At 41.9% G+C, this 23463-nt stretch overlaps 1 protein-coding gene and 1 long non-coding RNA gene across 5 annotated transcripts in view; one reads left to right on the forward strand and one right to left on the reverse strand.

The window, feature by feature from the left end:
* Window positions 1-23463, forward strand: part of PASD1 (PAS domain containing repressor 1) — a 214887-nt gene that overhangs the window by 81075 nt on the left and 110349 nt on the right. Inside the window, exon 1 of one of the 3 annotated variants that reach the window (XM_068251039.1) lies at window positions 10902-11107. The exons of 1 other annotated variant lie outside the window; for it this stretch is intronic. In XM_068251039.1, the coding sequence (XP_068107140.1) occupies window positions 11076-11107 (32 nt within the window). In that variant the 5' untranslated portion in view covers window positions 10902-11075. Of the gene's footprint in view, window positions 1-10901; window positions 11108-15313; window positions 15361-23463 lie in introns of those variants that run through there. One more of the 3 variants, XM_068251044.1, reaches the window with a different exon arrangement.
* Window positions 478-22577, reverse strand: LOC137529093 (uncharacterized). Of its 2 annotated transcripts, none has more exons than XR_011023578.1 (3): window positions 22479-22577; window positions 15233-15341; window positions 478-618 (listed from the first exon to the last, which is right to left on the reverse strand). It is a non-coding gene; the product is annotated as an uncharacterized lncRNA (long non-coding RNA). The 2 variants fall into 2 exon arrangements; XR_011023579.1 differs by lacking the exon at window positions 478-618 and adding an exon at window positions 11208-11347.

Genomic DNA, 23463 nt, shown 5'->3' on the forward strand with positions numbered 1-23463 from the left:
TATGCGAGTATATACGGTATTCATTATTTAAATAAAAAAGCAGCATACCCTCCCCCTCCATGCCCAGCAAGGAGGTGGGCCAGATATAATGACAAGACAAATAACATTTACAGTATAATTCACTGTTCTCCTGGTGCACTCAAAGCTCCAGAGCTGCAGCCACTAGGGTACGCTCAGTAGGCAGTAGCAGTGTTATCGAGTCTTGCCCGAGGTCTCCTACTGAATAGGTGCTGACTTACTGAACAGGAAGAGCCAAGATTCAAACCCTGGTCTCCTGCATCATAGGCAGAGCCCTAAACCAGTACACTATGGCCGTGATTTACAATTCTGCTGGGTCTCCCCTTATTGAGGTGGTAACCAAATAGCCGCCCTACTCAGCAGACCCCTTACTTATTTACTTGAAAGGGTTAAAATAGAGTTAGTAAACCAAATGTGTCTTGTAATATTGTATTTTTAACAATACTAAAAGTCCTCAAGATTCTTCCATTACATCTGTGTTGGCAGAAGTCTTCTGTCATCTTGCACCATTATAATCATGCGTCCTGTAGTCCAGTGTTTTTGCTGTACAGTGCTGGTCTGCAAATATCCCCTGCTAGTCCCACAAAACAGAATTACGTCCTACAAAAAAAAAAAACAAATCATGATTGTCATCTCCTTTGCATGATTTGGTAGTAGAAAGATCCCCTTTGTGTCTGCAAACAACAAATGCAACAGTTCTTTGCCGCCTGAACTGGTAAACTTTTCTCTGGTACCAGCTGCTTACCATTCTAAAAATCCTGCCTAGAGCTAAAAGGAAGCCATGACATCATCACTGTGCTGCTGCTGCAGAGGTCAGTGAGCAATACAGGGAACATTTCAACAGCAACCGTGTACATACTATCTATCAAAGCAAATATATGCATAAAGGAGTATCTGTTCTACATGCATTATAATTTGCCATGTGCTTAAAGTTTGTGCTGTAATAAATATCAATTTCCAAAGTTATTATTATTTATTTATAAAGAATCAACATGTTATGAAAACTTGTACAGTAAGTATGGCCAAGCAGAGGGTGGCATTCCAGACTTACATAGCTAACAACTGCAAACGAACACACAGGAGGATAGGACATAGCCCAATCCAACTTACATTCTAAGAAATACCTGTGGTGCACAGCACAATGATCCTGGTGCCCCCTGTCTGATCAGTGGCATTGTCGCTGTATATTTAATCAAGTACAAACAGTGTAGCATAGCTCCTAACTGTCCCTCTTTCGGAGAGATAGCCCCTCTTTGAGAGCCCTGTCCCTCTGTCCCTCTTTCCCCCTCATTTGTCCCTCTTTCAGGACTTTGTCCCTCTTTCTATACAAATATATATTTTACTAATAAAAAATGTGTTTGACTCTAAACTTTATTCCCATCCTTTAAATTGATCTATTACTCATTTTAAGATGTTAATATGAAGGAAAATGAAGCAGGATAGAAATGACCAGTGTGGTTTGAATTATAAAACAACATATTTTTCTTAAGAAATCTTTATGGTATGCTTGACTAGGGGTGTGATCAGGGGTGTGGCAGGGGTGTGGCTTAAGTGTCACTCTTTCTCATCTCAAAAAGTTGGGAGGTATGGTGCAGTTACACTTTAGAGGACAACTGTAGTGAGAAGAATATGAAGGTTGCCATATTTATTTCCTCTTAAATAATACCAGTTGCCTGGCAGCTCTGCTAATCTATTTGACTGCAGTAGTGTCTAAATAGCTCCAGAAACAAGCATGCAGCTAATCAAGTCAGATCTGACAATAATGACAGAAACCTGATTTGCTGCATGCTTGTTCAGGGGCTATGGCTAAAGGTATTGGAGGCAGAGGATCAACAGAATTGCCAGGCATCTGGTATTGCTTATAAGGAAAGAAATATGGCAACCTCCTTTAAATACTTCTTTGCAACACTTCATTATTTTGTTCCTATGATATGTTACCTCACTTGGTTCATATCAAAGAATACTGAACTTCAATGAATATTTAAAAGATTATTGTGTGATTTTATTTACCGTACATTGATCTTAAAATTAATTTTGGGCTGTCTTGATTTGGTAAACAAAGCCCTAGTTGGCACACATGCATGCACAACTGGTAGCTTACTATCTTTTCCATAACATTTGCTAAGGTCTGATATGACCCAAGATAGGGTCATATCAGATCTGCCACCTACAATCAACTGCCTGCCACCTGCAATCAGTTGATATTTATTGCCAATATTCCTTTAGCAACATAAGTAGCAAGCTTGCAAGCACTCTGCATACAGGAATGTGAGTAATGAAAAGGAGTGTGTGTGTAAATATGCTTGCATGTAGGAGAAGTCATGGAGAAGCATGTGATCAGTTTGATCAGATGGCTGGCTGCAGTGTCTTGATCTCTCCTTGATAAACATGCACTAAAGGTTCCCATACATCTAGCAATGTATGGGTAGATCAGCCAAGCATGGGCGTAGCAATCACCCCTGCAACCCCTGCCATCACAGGGGGGCCCAGAGGCCCCTCCTTCTCCCTCTCCCCAACCGCAAGTACAGCCAATTAAAAAAACCTCCCCATTCACTCAAAAAAAGTCCCTGCCACCTCCTCCTGCCATGCAGAGTAGCGAGTAGCTGTACTTTTTTGCTGCTTCCAGACACTGAATCACAGCAGAACACTCCCTGCTGCCATTGCTGACTCCCGATCACATGACCCTCATGGGGTTCGGGGACCAAGGGGGCCCCATGCTATCATTTTTGCAGGGGGGCCCTATTAAGTCTAGTTACGCCCCTGCAGCCAAGGAACAGATCTTTCTTTGATCAAATCTGATCAGTGAAAGATCTGTTGGCTGCCCGCAAGCTGACTCCCAATTGATTTCAATATCCCGTGCGATATTGATCTCAATAGGCTGCAATTCCGCATCCAAGTACATGTGTGGGAACACGCGGTGATTCAGATACAGTGGAAACGGGCCCATAATGTGGCAGCCATCCTGAAACCTGGACACTGTGCTGTAAAACTAGTTTAGGCTGTTGTGCTCTGCAGAAGCCATCTGTGTGTCACAAGTAGGACACAATAACATATAATGTCTGCATAATTTTGCCATTAGATAAACATATGATGCAATGCTAATGACAGAATACAAAATTCTTTCTTAGTGTGAGTAGACAGATTGGCACGATGCTATTTTGATGGGCATGATATCTAAAGCTTTTCTAGACCTTTCTATAACAAACTGTAAAGAAGTCTCGATGTGAACGGCGCACTCAGGATAAGTGAGGACGGAACCGCCTGTGGATTGCTTGGTAGTATGATGCAAGTTACCTGTAAGAAATTGCACACTCTCACAATGCCTCAGTATGGACTGTGGTGAGGTCATGTTGAGATTTTAGGATACCAAACAGCAGAGCTGGGGCAAGGTCTTCCAGCACCCAAGGCTGAGACACCAAAATGCACCCCTCCATCTGTCCCACCCCAGCTGTCACACACTGCTTGCACACAGCGCGGTGCGCGTGAAACGTTGCACCTCGGTGCGACAAAAATGGCACCCCTGATGCGCCTATAAGGTCGCATGGGGTGCGACCTTAACATCGCACTATACGACGTTAAGGTCGCACCCCATGCGACCTTATAGGCGCATTGGGTGCGCTGTTTTCATCACACCGCGGTGAGACGTTTCGCGTGCACCGCGCTGTGTACACACACAATTTTGCGCATGGGAGTTTGCGCGCAAGTTGATTTTCAAAACGGTGCTTAACACGCGAAAAGTCTTTAGGCGTGCTGACTAGGTTAGCACCGCTTTGTGAATCAAGCCCTTAGTGTCTGTACAGTGGCCACCCTATGTCGCTCAAGGATTCAGCATTACGGATCATTAATGATGCCCCAAGCAGCCCCAATTGCAACGTTTTAACGGCTCCCCTGCCCCCTGGAAGCCTCTCAGTCATGTGCCATTTGTCTCCCCCCCCCCCAGCCAAAAAACTAGCAATGCGTCTGTACAGCACCGGGCACAAAAACTGTCGCCTGAAGTATTGCTTACCGAACCCCACCGGGCGACAGTAATCAGATGTGTCTACACAGCTTTGCAGTTCAGGCACAGATTGCATATAGGCCTTACAAGTTTTTGTAGCCAGTTTAGCTGCATGAGCTGTCTTTTTTACATTTTTATAATTAAATATTCTTTATACTTTGTACCGTATATACTCACATATAAGCCGACCCGTGTATAAGCCAAGGTAAGCACTTTTCCCTCAAAAACCAGGAAAAAGTGATTGACTTGCATAAAGGCCCTCTCCCCAGTAAATCCCCTCCACAGTAGCCAGATGTGCCCCCAGTACAAGTCATCCCTTCTCCCAAATAGCCAGATGTGCTCCAAGGATGATACAGCTGTGTCTCAAGACGCCTTTAGATGGTGTCATAGATATGAGACACAGCGACTGCCACACAGGAAGAATCCCTGATCATTGCACCGCTGACACAGCCAGGGGACACAGGTAGTTTAAGCACCACACTCTGCACACCATGTTGCAGGGGATGAGGGGCACGGACACAGCAGGATCACTAGTGCAAGAACCTTACGCTCCTCTGCCAGTAACAAAACTTGCTCCACCATCCGTTCTGCTCCACTGACTCGCATATAAGCCAAGGGGGTAACTTTTCAGCACACTTTTTTTATGCTGAAAAATTAGGCTTATACGCGAGTCTATAAGGTAATTGTCCAGATTGTGTGTCTTTCTAGATTCCTGATATTTTGACGGTATGTGACTTTATTGACAAAGTACTTTAGCGCTGTCTATGTGATCAATAAGTAATCTGACCTTACTATATTGGTAGTTGGCAATTTCAAGGTTCAATAGGAGCTAGGGTGCCTTTTCATATCTCTATTCTAAGAGCAGAATAAGGCTGGGTTCACACATTTGTGTGTTTTCCAAATGTGCAAAAACGCCTTTGCAAAACATATAAAGTCAATGGAAAGCCACACATATGCTAAAATGGTGTTTTTGCGTTTGAGGTTTTGCATGCATAAAATGTAAACATACTTTTTGCGAAATAAGTTTTGCATATCGTATGAAATTTCTCATTGCCTTTCATTATCGTGCGTGAAAAAACGCATGCAAGATGCAAAAGTGATAAAACGCACATGGAAAAATGGCCTGTTTTTAACAATGATAAGTGTGAACTCTCCCTTTTTCATCCAGTATGGTTTCATTATTGATTATAGTTGAATATTTCATATTTACCACTTAAGGTCAGCAAGTGACATTCCACGTATTCTTGTTTAGCTAGAAAACAGCCAGTTTGTTACAAATTGCTGCTGTGAGATCAGATGCCAGACAGGGCCGGATTTATACTTTTCTTCACTCAAGGCCCACTGTCAACAAACACCCCACCCCTCCCAACGACCCCCCTCCTCAGCGAGAGTATTTTTTCCAATGCTGCCTACCAATACTTAACTTTAAAATACACATCAAAAAGTACTGACTAGTAAGTTCACTAATGCTAGGTACACACAATGTGATTTACTGTCAGATTGATTGATTATTTCCAACATGTCCGATCAATTTTCCGTCCACTTCTATGGAAAATCGATCGGACATGTTGGAAATAATCGATTTGACAGTACATTTGCAAGAAAATTGCATTGTGTGTACCTAGCATTACGGCCTTTTTCTCCCATCAGAGTGCCAGTTAAACAAATAGTCCATACACCACATGCACACCAGGTCAAGACACCCTGGAGGTTGTGTCTAGCAGAAAACTTTTTTCAGGGGGAAAGGGGACAATCTGTGTTGTACCTGCGGAAGGGGTTCTGGTCTATTCCTCAGCCCCAGCGGCACCATGACACCTCGCCATCCCCTTCACACTCCTGGAGACTTAGCTATGGTTTTCAGTGCCCGGGGACAAAGAGTTTTTGCGCCCCCTCTGGCTAGTCCTGTGCCATGGTCATGACTATAGTAGGATTAGATTGTGAGCTCCTGAGGACAGTCAGTGACATGAGGATGTACTCAGCAAAGTGCTGCAGAAGATGTCAGTGCTATATACATACATACATAATAATAATAATAATATGGTAGGACATTAGACTATGACTATGGTAGTATTAGATTGTGAGCTCCTCCGAGGACAGTCAGTGACATGACTATGTACTCTGTAATGTGCTGCAGAAGATGTCAGTGCTATATAAATACATAATAATAATAATATGGTAGGACATTAGACTATGACTATGGTAGGGATTAGATTGTGAGCTCCTCTGCGGACAGTCAGTGACATGACTATGTACACTGTAATGTGCTTCAGGAGATGCCAGAGCTGTATAAATGCACAATAATATGGTAGGTTTATATCACATCACAACCACCGTTGCTGCCAACACATGAAATGCAACAACCATTAGCGCCGACACATGAAATGCAACAACCATTAGCGCCAACACATGAAATGCAACAACCATTAGCGCCGACACATGAAATGCAACAACCATTAGCTCCGACACATGAAATGCAACAACCATTAGCTCCAACACATGAAATGCAACAACCATTAGCTCCGACACATAAAATGCGACAACCATTAGCTCCGACACATGAAATGCAACAACGGTTAATGCTGACACGCAAATTGCATCAAATGATTCCCTCGACACATGCAATGAGGCAAACGTTACTTCCGATACATGAAATGCAGCAAATGGTCCATTTCATGTATGAGACAAACATTACCTCCCACGCATGTTAAAATGCATTAACCGTTACACATGAAATGCAGCACGCATGTTAAGTGCACATACATTACCCTAATATATGAAATGCAGCAAATATTTCCCCACTGGGTGCTGGTGGGATGAAGCTGCTAAATGGGGAGGGTGAGGCTGGGTGCTGCTGGGAAGGACACTAGGTGGGGAAGAGGGTGACACTGGATGGGAGGAGAATGACACTGGATGGGGAGGAACTGTTCCAGGGAAGGGAGAAAAAAAGTGCCTGTGCTTTGAAAAGACGGGGCAATGAAAATACCAATAAGGTGCTAAGTGAAAATTAGATAAGAAGACTGAACAAAGCTATGCAGGACCCCAGGACAACACAAAAGTAAGATGCAGACTGCTGATAAGAGCAGCGAGCAAGCCATATAATTACCTGTGAGAGGATAAGGATCAGCGGGGAACATCGAGCTGTGCAGAACCCCAGCTGGTGTACAATCATCAGTACACTGGCCAGCGTCACATGACAAAACACAGACTCAGGCAGGAAAGTGTAGAAAGGAGAGAGAGCAAAGCAACAGTGAGCTGAAGGAGGGAAAGTTACCGAGAGGAGCCTGAAGGGACTGCAATGTGGGACTCACCAAGTGAAGCCTCAGTCCTACCTACTTAACGTTAGAGCAGCTGCAGCTATTGCAGGCTGTGAATCGGGCCCTGGCGCCCAAATTTGAAGTCAGCAGAAGGGGAAGTGCATAAGGGAAGGGGGAAGAGGCTAGTTGATTGGGGCGGGATAGAGCGCCTTATAAACAGTAGTCCCTGTAGCTGACAAAGTCCCGCGGTGGACATGCTGAGCACTGGGCTCAGCGGCTGACATCATCTCGTGCCTTGATTGACAGCTGCTTATGTTGTGTTCAGCCGCTGAGCTACCGCCGGGGTTTGCAGTCAGCCAGGTCACAGTCACACAGTGGAGTCGGGGACTCAGCCGGAATGAAAGGGAGAGTCTGCTGCAGCTGCAGGCTCTCTCCAGCCCCCTCGCAGCTTCCACTGCTTGTTCCGACACCGCTCCTATCCGGGCGGCTGACTCCCACCAGCTGATCTGCCTGCAACACAGACAATGCAGGCATACGCAGCAAAGCGAGGCGGCTAGCTGTGGACTAGCGGAGCGGCTTTTAGTTATGGCGGGGGACAGGTACAGTTAACCTGTCATCCGCCCCATGGAGTAAGGTTAATTCTGGCGCCCTAGTCCCATGCCTTGGGTGCCTGCCCCTAAATCCGGCCCTGATGCCAGATACTGAAATGTGAGTCCTACAGGATGGAAATACTTTCGGGCAGGTTCATGAGATTCCCATGCCAGTTACTTCAGTGTTACAATGCTACACTCAGCTTGCAAATAATTGGTTTTAATTAACATGTTTAAAACATGTATTAACTTAACTAAAGCACACTTGAGTCCCCTTTTACACTTGCCTTGCAATAGTGTGTTGCGTTACCCTGTTTTAAGGCAGGGTAACATAATGACAATGCAAGGCAATGGAGCCTAGCACACTTACGGCGTCACGTCACGTTGTGGCCCTGCAAAGTCAGTAGTGTGTTACCGCTGGATTTCCGCAGCTATTAAGTGGCGACGGAAGTAATGTAAGTCAATGGGCGACATAGAAATTTTAAATATGTTGACGGTGCAGCATGCAACAATGGGAATATGATGGAGAAACCCAGGAATCCCGGGGACGTACTTCCTGTCCAGTAGGGACAGGGCTGTGGAGTCGGTGCAAAAATCATCCGATTCCGACACCTCGGTTTATGAAACCACGACTCCGACTCCAGGTACCCAAAATTGTTTCGACTCCTCGACTCCGACTCCTTAGTCTAATTTTTACAAAGGCTATGGATTTGATTCAAAAATTGTCTGACTCCACAGTTTATTTAAACCACTGACTCCAGGTACCCAAAATTGCTCCGACCCAGACTCCTCGACTCCGATTTCACAGCCCTGAGTAGGGAGTACGTCACTGGAAGAGAGGTGTACAGGTGGGGGTGGGGGGTGGCGCTATGCATATGACCCTGTCGGCACACTATTCCACAGGGTTATGCATGTGAACATGCATAGAACTAGCATTTGTTGCTTTTTTCTTTTTCCTCAATGTAAGGGTTTAGAATCCAGGTTTCTGTAAATGAGTGTTTCTGCACAATCAGGCTGCAGTCATTACAGATAATTAATCAGAGCTCATAAATCCCTATATAGCTGAAGAAAAACACTTGTGGGAGCAGGAACCAGATGAATAATCTGTATAACTCACTTGAGTCAGTCAAATCTATAAGTTAGATTTTTAAACCCTTACCACAAAATTAGACTATGGGATTTAGGCCCCATTCACACTTGCTAAACGCAAAACGCTAGCACTTTTGCTATGGCGATTTTTTTGCGTTGAATGCGAAAAATTGCCATTCACACTTGCCGTTTTTTTCACGACGTTTAGCGCTTCTATAGGAAATCACCTGAAAATGGTGCAGGTGACACATTTGCGTTTGACGATTTGCGTTAATCATCAACAATTAACGCAAATCGCCCAAGTGAGAACAGGTTCATAGGGTATTATTGCACTAGTGCTTTAAAAATTTATGGCAAAACGCTCTAGTGTGAATGGGCCCTTAGGGAAACACCTGTTTAGGGTTAGGACTATATCTCATTAGTTTATTTTCACTTTAGGTTTGATGTAAATCTGCATCTGTTTGGAAGAGAATGTATGGTATAGTATATATATGTATAGTGTGTGTGTGCGTGTGCATGCGTGCGTGCGTGCATGCGTGCGTGCGTGTGTGTGTGTGTGCATTTTTTTTCTCTCCAGAGATCCTTGAGCTGATTTCATTAGCAAGTTTCTGACATTACAGCAGCTCAGTCTCGTGACTTGGTGACTAATTGCCTTTATACTATTGCCTATTAATAGTGTATTTTACAGTTGTAACAACAAAAACAAAACTTTTGTAAAGCGCTTTTTTCCCGTAGGGCCCATATTAGTATACTAATAAATTATATTTAAACTTATTTATATTTAAACTACCGTATATTTTCACTTCACTTATTTTTTTCAACATATTTATAGTATACAAATGTGTTCCAGTTAGAAAATGTGCACTCCACACCAGTGGGTGGAGATACAAAAAAGGAAGCATTCATCTTGTAATAATTAGCATTTTCCTAATTTAACAAATAGAACAATATTTTAATAAACATAATATCAGCAATAAATCTTACCAATACTGTAGTAAAAAGAAAAACACCACACCACACACAGGGCTTGATTCACTAAGACAAATAGCACGCCTTATCAAAGTTAACACGCCTTATCAGAGTAGCATAGCGAGCGCTACAAACTTATGCCTGCTAATTGGCAATGACGAGAGCTCCACTCGTCTTGCCCTGAGCCCCTGCGGGCTCGTAGCGCTTGCTATGCTACTCTGATAAGGCGTGTTAACTTTAAAAAGGCGTGCTATTTGTCTTATGCTGGGAATACACGGGTCTATCTTGGCGCTCGATTCTGCGCCCGGTCGGTTTTCTTTTCTTCCGCTTGTTTTTCCTAACTTTCTTTCCAATTCATTTCAATGACAAATCGAGCGGCAAATTGATGGAACGGTGATCAGACATGTCGAGTCAAGCCATCTTATCAGCCCAGAATCGAGCCGTGTATTCCCAGCTTTAGTGAATCAAGCCCATTGTCTTTAATTCACATTATTAAGCCTTCACTATGTACATTTGTAAAAAAAAAAATTAAAATAAAGGTGACCAAATAGTTGTATTATCTCCCTTTAATTGCATTGTGTTTTGACTTCATTCAGATCGGCTTCAGCGGAAGTCTTTACCTTGATATGTTTTGTTAATAGCTATAAGTATTATTTGTGCGATAGTATCATATTGTTTTCACAGCTCAGGTTTGGGTGTGGTGCTTTCATTTTGCGCTGTGGCGTATGTTCAATAAATAATGACACATTGGCATACATTTGATGGAAACGAGCATGGAGGCATTGCAGGACGCTTGCTGCTCTTTGGCTCCCCCTCTGGTAGACATCATCATTGCTAGAATTTTCTGTAGCTTTCCTCCAACCAATTACTTTGTCATGATGACTAGGATTTCCTTTTCTAAGCTTTAATCAAGTGACTCATATCATTATTAGTCTTCTTTTTCTCCTCCCAGAATAAGGCTTGTCCAATAAACTCATTCCGGGCCAGTAGGGAGAATGTGGCAAGGCAAACCTGACTATTTCAGAAAGGTGACTGAGCACACTAGCAGTACACTCTCAGTACACTGGACTGGATACATCTGAATTTGGAATACACAAGCTTTCCAGACATCCGTACAGAGAAGCCAGCAAGATTCACAAAATAAGCTTTCAGGACTGTATGCAGAGAATGACGTTTAAAAGCTGGGAAAGGTAGTAAAATATATTTTTATTTACTTTTTTTTAATAAACTGGCACATTTTAGAATGTATTTATGTTTCTTTACGTTTTGAAGAAATATTCATTAGACAGTTTGGAAGTGATTAAGTAGAGTAAAAAGCAGTGAAGTTCATTTGTGAACAACCAGTCAAAGGCATTGAATTTGAATCTTTGCACTCGGTGAAAAGCTTGAGGCGATAATAACAGTAACACTTCACTCCATTTCTCCTCATCCTATATGGCAGGCCATATGATAAAGGGACATATTAGATAATAAGCATAGCTCTATTTCTCTTTATTTTTCTATAATTATGTTTTAACAGAACATCGTCACATTGTTTTTATTAATGTCATAGCACATGAGAGGTGTTCAATAATTTATCTATGCCAGTAGTGAAGAACAGAGTTTTCAAAAAATGTTGTTTTATGTTGGAATATAGTATCTCAAAGCACACCTGAAGTGACAGGGATATGAAGGCTGACATATTTATTTCTTTGTAAACAATGCACGCTGCCTGGCTGTCCTGCTGATCCTCTTCCTCCAATACCGTTAGCCATAGACCCTGAATAAGCCTGCACATCAGGTGTTTCTACTACTGATGCATGAAATATCAGCAGCACTGCCAGGCAATTGGTATTGTTTAAAAGGAAAAAAATATGACAGCATCCATATCCCTCTCAGTTCAGGTGTCCTTTAATAGCTCCATACACGTTGTCCACTTTTCCTGTCATGCCATTTAACCCCTTTGAAAAAAATCTTGTGTTTGACCGTCAAAGCAGGAAGGCACAGGTGCCCTGAGGTCTCCATCACTTGAAAACTGCTGTCCATGGAAAGATTTCTTCAAGACTCAGAACAGGAAATAATCTGAGGGAGCCAAGTAAGGACTGTGGGGTGGATAGTTCTGCTGCTGGAACCCACATTCTCAGATGGCAGACTGTGATAGAAGTGGCATGTGAACCAACATGTTGTCTAGCATTATCTTCTAAATTTGCACACGGACTCTCCTGACATTCTGTCTCTTGGAATGTCAGATTCGCACTGAGACACAACTGTGCATGAGTAACCTGACATGCCAAGAGACTTGTTTTAACATGCTTGTTACTTACTTTATAACCAGGTATATAAATTATTGAACACCCCTCATAGCACAGCTCTTGCACGGAATGGAAAATGTGCTTTTTCAAAAAAAAACAAAAAAACTTTGATTTGTTGTTTGTGTGAAACCTTTCATTCTTAGGAAAATCTGAAGAGGAAAATTGAATCGGCCATCTTTATTCCTTTACGCCAGTCACGCCATTCTCATAATGTTTGGCTGCAGTCACATGCTTTCAGCAAACATGCAGCCAATAAATCTAGAGAGGCATCAAAAAGATCAGGGGCCTAATGTGACGCCAAGTGAAAAAACTTGCCTAATGCGAGTACACTGTTGGCCTGCATCACCCACATTTTGCTAGCAGATCAAATTATTGATTAAACATGTACATTGCTTTTTTGAATCCTAAGGCACCTAGTGCATTAAACATATGGGGTTCAGTGTTAGGGTGCTGCTTTCAGGTGTATCAGTGGGTCATTTCTTCAGTGCTATGTGGCAACTCTTGCCTAATGCTTCACAAACTCTTTTTTTTAATTAATGTATCTATTTATTTTATATGCTTTATTAAAAGTAAAAAAACAACAACATTTGTACCCCTGTGTCCTTCTTTAAACCATTGGTCCCTACTCAGGTCAGTGTGGGGCTTCACTGCCTGAACCATACCATCCCATATTATGCCATCTAGAGAAAGGATGGAAATGTGTCCCCTCTTGTCCATGGCAAGGACAAGTAGCTCATCCTTACTTCAGCTGATTGGAAAAAGATGGGGCAATTGCCCCTTGCATGTGGGGATAGGTCCTAATGGTAACTTATGATAGAATCTGCACGATCCAATGAACGCACCGCAAATTTGGTTCTGCAGCAATTTTTCCCGGACCGCTGAGCCCAGTGGAACGGAAACGGAAGCTGAAGCACTGCATTGGGGACAATGAGAAAACGGAACGTTTCCTCACACTAGTGAAGGAATGGACCATTCTAGCCAGCAAAATCCACTTTAGTAAATCTAGAGTGATTGGCTGTGGTGAGTGCACTGCATATATGCGCCATGAACAACATACATTTAATGGTGCAACATCCGGAATCAATGTAGAGATTCATTCAGTAATGCAAAAAGAGAAAACGCGATTCCAGGAGCAGCTCCTCCAGTATAAAACTCAACTTTTAATCATCTTCATTTAAAAAGAATTTCATGAAAACGGCATAAAATGTTACATGTGAAAACAATGATACTTATCGAGCCATTGCAGTGGTATAGAGGTGTAGAGGTGTAGTCGACGGCCGTTTCGCCCCAAAATCAGGGCTTTCTCGAGACCGAACAGGATCCGTTTGCCACTAATTGCCAGTGTGAACCGGGCCTAAGGTAATGAAGATGTCAGCCTCCGTATTCCTCTCATTTCACTATCATCTTCACTTCATACTGTTTCTACACTATTTTTATCCGGCTGGATTAGGTTTCATAGGGTAAGAAACAGTAATGGTATTTTAGGCAACCATTTCCCTTTCATAATATAGTAGTGGATTCAGGGCCGGGCCGAGGCATAGGCTGGAGAGGCTCCAGCCTCAGGGCGCAGTGTAGGAGGGGGCGCACAATTCATTCAGCTGTCATTCCTAATTGTGTATGAAGCAGAAAAAAATAAGAAAAGGGGATACATGGCAGTGACTGCAAGCCAGATAACTAGATATTAAGGTGTTGGGGAGGTTGTGGGCCCTGTGGCCCTCTTAGTATAATAGCAATCAGTGTGTGACGGCTGGGGTGGGAGGGATGGAGGGGCGCACTTTGGTGTCTCAGCCTTGGGTGCTGGAGAACCTTGTCCCGTCTCTGAGTGAATTCATATATTTAAATGCACTACAGGATCCCTTTAACTTGTTTAAAGGCAAGACTTGATACAAATTTGGCAAGGGTGTAACTACAAATGCCTTGCCCCCTCGTCCCAGTAAAAGTTTATGAAGCCCATCCAACGTTCACACCCTTTTTCCCCATCTCCTTTCTGATGACCTGTGCAGCCTAGAAGGGGTCATGTAACGAGTGAGGCCATCTTGATCCCCCTATCCACAATAAGTGTGGCCACAACAACACATGAGAATGGGCCCCTGTATTAGAGGGAGGAGGGAGATAGTTTGCATCCCTGCACAGCTCTGAGCCCACCAAGTTCACAGTTCACTATACAGCTCCAGTTTCATTGACCAAGTAGAAGCCAACTACTTATCCACTTATAAGCAGATCTGTGTGATGCGGAACAAGCACATCTCTGTTAGCTAAATCACATGTTCAGTAACCTAAATATTTACAGAAATAATGACATTTGCAGATGCTCTGATTCATTTATTCTGTGAAATCAATTTATAAAAACATTTTATTCTCTTTGAAGACGAGCAAAGCACATGACCGGGCACAGGCAGATGACAGTACATCCAAGATTAGGGGGTTACAACAGAAAAAAACATTTGTATAGATGGCATAAAAACATAATTACAGTGGACCTGTTGGTCCTGTTTTGGGGGAGGGGCTGAAATCACTGTTTATCACTTGCAGGATGGTTGCCATGCAGGTTGACGTGATTCATTACTACATTGATTGTAACTGCCCGCACGCTTCTGTTATTATTATTAATTAGTATTTATATGGTGCTGACATCACATCAAAAAGAGCACACAGTCTAATCCCTACCATAATCATAAATCCACTGTCATCTAGGCCAATTAAGGGGGGGGGGGGGGGGGGGGACACCAATTAAGTTATCTGTATGTTTTTGGAATGTGGGAGGAAACTAGAGTGCCTGAAGTAAACCCATACAGACAGGAGGAGAACATACAAACTCTGCGGAGACAGAGCCCTGGCTGAGACCAGGGATCAAATGCTCTAAGGCTAGTATGCTATCCACTACACCACTGCGCTGCCTATATGTGTGTTTATGGAACACATCCCAGAAGTCAAATGTGTACCCTGAATTTTTTCTAATACTAATTAGCTATAAAACTGGCAGTCCTGGCCTGGTGTTATAAAAATGTCAGTTCCCAGTTTTACCTGTTGGTAGCAACATCTGTCTGTCGTTGTGCCAGTATACCTGTTGTCTATACTCTTGAAGCCCTTCCTTGTGGCATTCTGCCTCTGCTTACTCCATATGCAGACTTCACTGTGGATTAATGCATATGGTTTATATTATTTGTGATGCTCGATGCTATTTCACTGTTACTACTGTGCTTATTTTTCACTTTTTGTTACTAAACTTTATATCACTTCTATCTGCATTGAGTTTGTTAATCTGAAGACTGCAAAGCCTGTACACATCCAGCCAGTCAGTGTACGGGGATATTACCAATACTAATGGCAGCAGAGTACCGCGCTTTGTGCATTTAGCATGGAAAGTGTGAGCATTGCAGTGGTAACTCGCATTACCATAGCAATGCTCAACCCATGTAAGATGGGTCGCACTAATTGTGCAGCACACAGTACTCTGCTGGCATTAGTACCTCTGCATGTGCACTGCAATATTACGTGCGGTTTGTGCATGAGGCCAATTTGTTCTATAAATTGCATATGAAAACATTGTCTGAACTAGGGCTTTAACTGGCTTCAGACCGAAGCAGTACGTATCTATGACAAGCAGGTGGTGCTGCAGCTCTGACTGGACCTAGATTCAACGTCGCAGTGAATGGCGAGTCCCCACCATTACCGCCGATCTCGCCTCACTGTACCCGCCTTAATTCGCTCACTCTGCCATCTATAAGACGGCAGAGCTCTGTAAGCAGGTCAGGAGCCGCTTTCATTGGCTCCTGACCGCGTGATCACAGAGAGCCAATCACATTGGCTCCCATTGATGGACAGCGTCAGGAGCCAATGAAAGCGGCTCTTGACCGGCTGTCAGCACTCTGTCGTCATAGAGACGGCAGAGAGAGGAGCCTGCGGGGATGGGGCAGCGCCGAGAGCGGCGGGTATGTGCGGCGATTCGTTGGGAGGTGTCGTTTTACCGTACCAGCAGTCTCTGGTCCTTAAGGGGCAGAGACTGCTGGTATGGAAGTGGTTAAAAAAGGATTGTAAAAAAGTAAATAGACAATGTTTAGTAAGTCCAGCCCAGATCTTCAGACTCACACTGATCTCTAGCTTGGAGGAACCTTAGTAAATCAGGCCCAGCATGTGCATAATATTTAAGAGGTAACGTGTCTGTTCACAAAGTTAATTACATGCCGCAATGTGGAATAAGTGTGTGCATGGCCCTAATGTGAAATCATGTACTTACATAAAAATTTTTTTAAATATACGCTTGAATACTTTATAGGGCTTATCAATAAGGGAGAGGCCACTGAAACCACAGGGGGACCTAGGGGCTCCATCTTCTTACCCACCTCCTGATCGGGTGTTGTTGAAGTCACACTTGTTATATTAAGACCCTTGGCCCACCCTGGCTGTTGGGGTTACCAAAGAAAGATGGGGAAAGGGGTACGTACATTGGGGACCCGATCAAGGATTTGCTTAGAGGCCTCATGACCTATACACTTCTTTAGGGATTTTATTATTCTGCAATCTTCTGACTTTGTGCCTTTCATACCAAGCTATGTGTGCTGGACTAAACATTAGTCTATTAGGGGTATACGTAAAGCCCAACAAAATTCATAATTGAGCAAGGTTAAATCTAACAGCAATCAGGTTGATCAATGAAAATAAAGCATGTATAGAGGCAAAGTGATGGACAAAATACCTTTATTTGTGAGTCAAATGTACTTGATAAGCTGCTCTACAACTTGCTTGCAGCCCTCTGAAAGTGCAACTGGTGGGTGGGTCAAGCAGTTGTTATTCCCAAAGTAGGAAGAACAGAGGCAGATCTATATTTCCCAGCATTACTTTAGAAATCTTGTGACTTCAAGCATTGGCCAAGGCCGGTGACAGAGACATTGAAATAATTTACACTAAAAATTGAAATTGAAACAATTTACACTAAAAAAGATATTTACATTTAAAAAAAATGCAGTGCTAAGACTACTGATATTTTCTGGACATTATCTGCCTTTCAGAAGTCCATGCTTTGTGACATGGTAATAATTATCTATATGCAGTCTCCTGACAATCCCTTCTATTTTTCCTATACTGGAAGTAAGTCACATAATTCACTAGGGCCGTTTGTGCAAATATTCTGTGATTCCCTGTACGCAAATTCAGATGGGGAATGGCAGTCTATTGAAATCAATAAGCTGCTTTGGAATTTGTGTGTGTGTGGGGAAAGAGACAGCATGCAGCATAAGTTTGCATCCCGCATGCAATTCTCACAGCCGTGTATAGCCTATTGGAAACAAGCCAAAGCCTCTTTTTAAAACATTTAAAGAGAAACTGTGACCAAGAATTGAACTTCATCCCAATCAGTAGCTGATACCCCCTTTTACATGAGAAATCTTTTCCTTTTCACAAATGGATCATCGGGGGCTCTATATGGCTGCTATCGTGGTGAAACCCCTCCCACAAGAAACTCTGAGGACCATGGTACTCCTGGAAGTTTCCTGTCTGTGAACCTTGTTGCATTGTGGGAAATAGCTGTTTACAGCTGTTTCCAACTGCCAAAACAGCAAGCAGCAGCAACGGCACATGCCAGCAGTAAAAATGTCACCATGTGATAAATGTCAGAATGTAAATCAGGAATTGAAAAGAGTTTACAATGGGCAAACACTGACTAAATCATTTATACATAATTATTGTAAAAATTAAGCACTTTTTTATTGCATTATTTTCACTGGAGTTCCTCTTTAAACACATTTAAGCATAAACATACTATCACTTTATATACAAGTCTGCAGAGAGCCCAGCATTCATGTCTCACACTGCTGTGAGCTGAACTTAGCACAACTAGCAACTAAAATAAACTAATCATGATTTCAGAAGAGATTTTGTTCAGTTGAATTAAGTTTATTCGTGTGCAGTTGCATTGACTTTTGGCAATGATAAAGCGCACTGCAGATTGCTTACAGTACAAGCAGTTGTTCCAGCTCCAGTCTGTAATGTGAGTTGGCAGATGTGCAGCACGCATTGCATGTCTAGATTTCTAGGTTTAAAAGGACACCATCATAAAGCTTTTCCAGAGAAAAGTTTTGGTGAGTATACCTATTGCAGTCGCTAGGCCAGATTTTATAGAGAGGTCCAAATAAACAAAACACAACTGGAGCAAATGTGAAGCTGTTATTAGCGGCGTGTCTGTACAGATCGCGCCCCGATACCTGTAGGTGATGGTCCTGTATAGTGTGTATGAGACTTTATTGTCTACCATGGAGGCATGGCTTCAGATTGACTTGGTGGGAGTAATGAACAAGCAGGCAAAGGTTACTGAGGAGGATGTGAGTTCTATGAATTGGTACAGCAGGAATTTTCCTTTTGCATATTGGAAAAGTTGCAACTTTTTGTTGTTTTACAAAACTTTTAAATATGTTGTGTTAAATAAAAAGAACTAATCCCTTCTGGTACATGCTCCATTTTCATCTGCTAGGGATACAATAACATCCATTTATTTTCTGATTTTCTGCCACTACAATAAGAATTTTTTACCATGTGTTCTAATAAAATATTGACTATTTTGGGAACAGTTTGCACTGCCAAATCTGTTTCTATTCCAAATTAAAATGTGTTTCTGTTTCTAGCACCATAGTGTGTATTTGTTTTCTTGGGTTAATTAAATGAAATCATCTTTTGATTGTGATTCTGACTTTGCTGTATTCTATGTTGATTTTTTTTTCAGTATGCTTTTAGTTCGGCTTTTAAGATGTCAGAAGGCATCGTGGAGGAAAGGAAAACTAATGTCATTTAGATGTCTAGTTCATTTACTCAGCACTGGTTAGGAGTGTAAATATTTGGTGAATATTTTTACAATTTCCTAAACGCCATCCAACAAACTATGTCTTGCACTCCTGGAATTTCCTGCGTTCTGATCCATTCAAACACAGGGAGAAAAAAATTCTAGAAATGAACAGTGAACAACTCATTGCTCAGATCTTGTTCAAATATGTAAAAATCAAAGGACTTCCTAAGCAAGCGACAAACAAACGACCCACGATGGTGCTCAGGCATTTTCAACGATCAATGCGTTGGATCACTTCAGCAAATAATCGTTCGTGCTATAAATTATTTTTTAATGATTTGTCCGTAAAGTCTATTGCACTTTGCCTACATCCTGCATTGTTTAACAATCCTATTGGTTAATGTTCATTTGGCATTTGAGTTGTAGTCTTCTGCTGTCATTCACATCAAATCACTCAAGATCTTTTGGCTTTGATCATGAACTAATCGCCCTTTGGCTTTTTCACACTATTGTACCTGCATACACTATTGTTTCATTGCATACCTAGCCTTAACACTCATAGAATTGACAAATCAGTGTTCAGTAGGAATTGGAGGTGTACATTCAAAAGAGGCATGTGTTAATTCAGACACTGGATATTACCATTATTTGAATATCTTTAAAGGTATTCAAATAACGTCTTAGTGTCAGGAATTAGTATCCCGCTTTTGCCGTGGCTTTCTAAAGGTGGCCATACATGGTACAATTTTTAATTTTTTTCGATTAGATAATTTAGTTCGATAATTCCATTAGATCGAATATAAAGATTTTTCCAGCATGTCCGATCTGATTTTTCTTGAAAAAACTGGATAATCGTTCGAATTTCTTGATCGAAAAAAAAATATTTTCAACTTTCATTCGATTCAATCATTTAGATCGAAAAAACGGGATAATCGAACGTTTTTATTGTACCATGTATGGCCACCATAACGCTAACCTGATAACACTATCAAATCTAACTTCTCCTACCCTAGGGAGGAAGATTCATTCTTGTGTGACTTGCACACAGTCTGAGCAAATCTGATCCCAAACCTATAGCCGTAGATCACAAATTGTTTTAAACTTATAAATTATAAGAATTAAAAAACATGCTTTCTGAAAGTGATTTATAGAGCCTTACTTCGTGCACAGTAGCTGCCAGCTGACTACTCCCTTCTTCCAACCAAATCAGTTTGAATCCACACCTTCTCACCAGAGACTGACAGCTATGATAGGCTGTCAATCGGTACAGAGGCGGGACTTCAGCTGACAGCTCAATCTCTTTCCCCTCTGCACGCCCATGTGTCTAAATGGGTAGTAGTTTAGTTCAAGAGCTACACTGTATGTATTTTCCTATTTTAATTGAGTATTTAACTATTTTCACAGCATGTCTCACTTAACCCTTTCACTACTGGTTTCATGTCCTTTTTTAGGAGCGTCATATTCCAGACAGAATCTAGGTTTCTCCCTTTTCAGGCCCTTATTCTGTTCCATTTTTCTCATACGTTTTCTCCTAGGCTATATTTTCTCATCTTATTCAATAACATGTCTTTTAAGCCACCAGCAAGCAAGAAAATCCTCGTTATAATTTTGAAAGTGTTGAGAAGTTATTTTAAACAGAAGCTGAAAGATTATCCTCTAGGAGAAAACATAGGAGAAAAAGTGAATAAAATTGGCGTCTTCATGATTAGGCACGCCATACATTTTTGCTTAAAATTATGCATTTTATTTTGTAAGAATAAACAGTGTTTTTCATTTTTCTCTCAATGCTAACAAAAGAAGAAACTCTATATTAAAATGCCACATTTTTTTGAATCCTGTAAACACTTTTAAAGTGAAACTACAGTTGTTTTCCCTCCGCTCCAACAGGTCATGTGACGGGTTTAATGTGTTTACTTTCATTTTCTCCTAGGGGCCGTATTCATGTGTGACACTGAGCCAAATAGTGCTCCTGTCTGCAAAAAGACTATAATTTAATTTGTATAATTCATAGCAGAAGGCTTCTTTGTGCGGGTTAAATTGATAAAAGACTATACTGGATAGTGCATTATAATAAGATGCCTTCGCCAGTGCACTGACTGTAGCTTTGGGGAGTGGAGATCTTACCCAGATGGCATTACTTTGGATCAAGGGCAGGTATAAAAATGCAGTCAATAAGGATTTGAGAGACACATTTTTATGTGTGTTATATTAGACTGTATTTATGTTTTCAGTTAAACAATCAAGGATCCAAAACAAAAAAAGCAACTAGTCTTGAAATGGGTAAAATAATGTTCTGTTCAGTGCATATAAGAAAAGTATGTTCCTGCATTTGGGCTATAACTAACATCTGACTGGATATATTATTTAGCTGTATGTTGTACATAGGAAGATGGCTGTTGTACTGCTCCTCTGCTTCTATTGCTAAGTAACCGAGTATGCAGATCAGCATTCTGACTCTACTCACTCGTTCCCAATGTGACTACCAAAGCCCAAATATCAGCATGATAATCATACAGCTGGCATTGTTAAAAGAGAGAAAAGATTGTTGCTGTTGTTTCAGGATGCCTTTAAAAAATGGTTTTATTATTGAACATAAAAGAACTAACAAGAAGAAAACATTGCACATTCCATCTACAAATTGTCATTACTGTTGCGGCTGACGTAAGAATATTGTCATTTTCAACAAACACAAGTCATGATGACATTTGCAGAGGTCCAGTCATTATTTTGAACTATTCAGTGTAACACTGTCACCCCTTCCCCCAGACTTCGCTTTAGAACTGTCTCTGCTATGAGAGAGTGTTTGTGTATGTAATACACTCAAAGCTGATTTCAGACCCAGAAAACTGTCGCCATGGTAGTCTTTTTTTTTAATAGCTGTATTCTTTTCACTTCTTCCCGTGAAAGGGAACGGGACAAAAGCCTCCTGCAATTTTCTAGTTTGCCTCTATTTGTGATGTAAAAGCTGGAGTTAAAGGGAAATTCCATGTTCTGTATAAAATTGCCATAAATATAGAGTGGGTACTCGAGTACATTTGTAATTCAGTGCTATTAAATATTCTTTTCATTTCAGTATGCAGCCAGCTTATCATTTACAAATCTGACAGCAAGCTCAAATCACTCTTCTGTGTAACTGTGGCAACAGTGCCCCTGTGTACTCTGTTTGGAGAACTGTTGCCACAAGCTCGTCAAGAGACTCTCTCTTTGCTGCAGGAGTAATTAGAGTCACAGAGTATGAACCATTGTTACTAATTTTTAAAACATGCACTAGTCCATTGACTGTCATTTTCTACTCAGAGCAAAGTGGAATGGCCGTCATTTATATTCACATAGAAATAAATTAAGCAATCCGAAATTGATTGTCATTAACCCTTGAAATTTATAGAGCTGAAGTGAAAGCACTGACTTTATTTCAACAAATGCATTAAGGTAATCCCCTCTGTTCAGATCTATTCATTACAAAGTATTATTATAAATGCATTTCAAAAGTGTTACCTTGGTTTTATCTATGGAGACACATGCATAGCTCAGCCTTCCTGTCAGCATAATTAGTATGGAAAATGGTTGTTTTCTGATTAGTGCGGGTGTACTTCTCTGATGCTGCAATTAGAAGAGTGGTGTTTACTGAATACTTTTATTTGAGCTCACAAGCTCATTTAAGACATGCACAACAGGCGCCAAACTGAGGTGGAACTATATTTTTTAATAACATTAAAGGGACACTATGGCGAAAAATTGTAAAATTTAAAATATGTTCAAACATATACAAATAAGAAGTACGTTTTTTCCTGAGTAAAATAAGCCATAGATTACTTTTCTCCTATGTTGCTGTCACTTGAGGTAGCCATACACTGGTCGATTTGCCATCAGATCCGACCAACAGATAGAACCCCCTCTGATCGAATCTGATCAGAGAGGGATCGTATGACTGCCTTTACTGCAAACAGATTGTGAGTTGATTTCAGCATGAAACCGATCACAATCTGTAAATCTGCCGCTGCTGCCGCCGCCCCCCGGGCCCCCGCATACATTACCTGCTCCGGCCGGCACGTATTCCCTGGTCTCCGCTGTCCCTTCTCCGTGCTCGGCTCCTCCAGCTTCCCTGAACTTCCTGCCGGGGAAGTTTAAACAGTAGAGGGTGCTCTACTGTTTAAACTTCCTGCCGGGACAGGAAGTTCAGTGAAGCTGGAGGAGCCGAGCATGGAGAAGGGACAGCGGAGACCGGGGATACACGCCGGCCGGAGCAGGTATTGAATTGCCACTAGCGTAAGTCGTCAGGCATTCGAACGCCACTATTGACGCACTCCCGACCCGCCGGCGATCGAGCGAAATCTTCCGCACGAACGGATCGACGGGAATCGATGGGAACGATTGATTTTGGACGGAAAGCGATCGTTCTGTCAGCGTTTGCACAACAATTTCACAGCAGATTCGATCACAGTGATCGAATCTGCTTTATATCGGCGAGAAAATCGCTAGG

The sequence above is a fragment of the Hyperolius riggenbachi genome, chromosome 8, assembly GCF_040937935.1.
Source record: "Hyperolius riggenbachi isolate aHypRig1 chromosome 8, aHypRig1.pri, whole genome shotgun sequence".
Lineage (NCBI taxonomy): Eukaryota > Metazoa > Chordata > Amphibia > Anura > Hyperoliidae > Hyperolius > Hyperolius riggenbachi.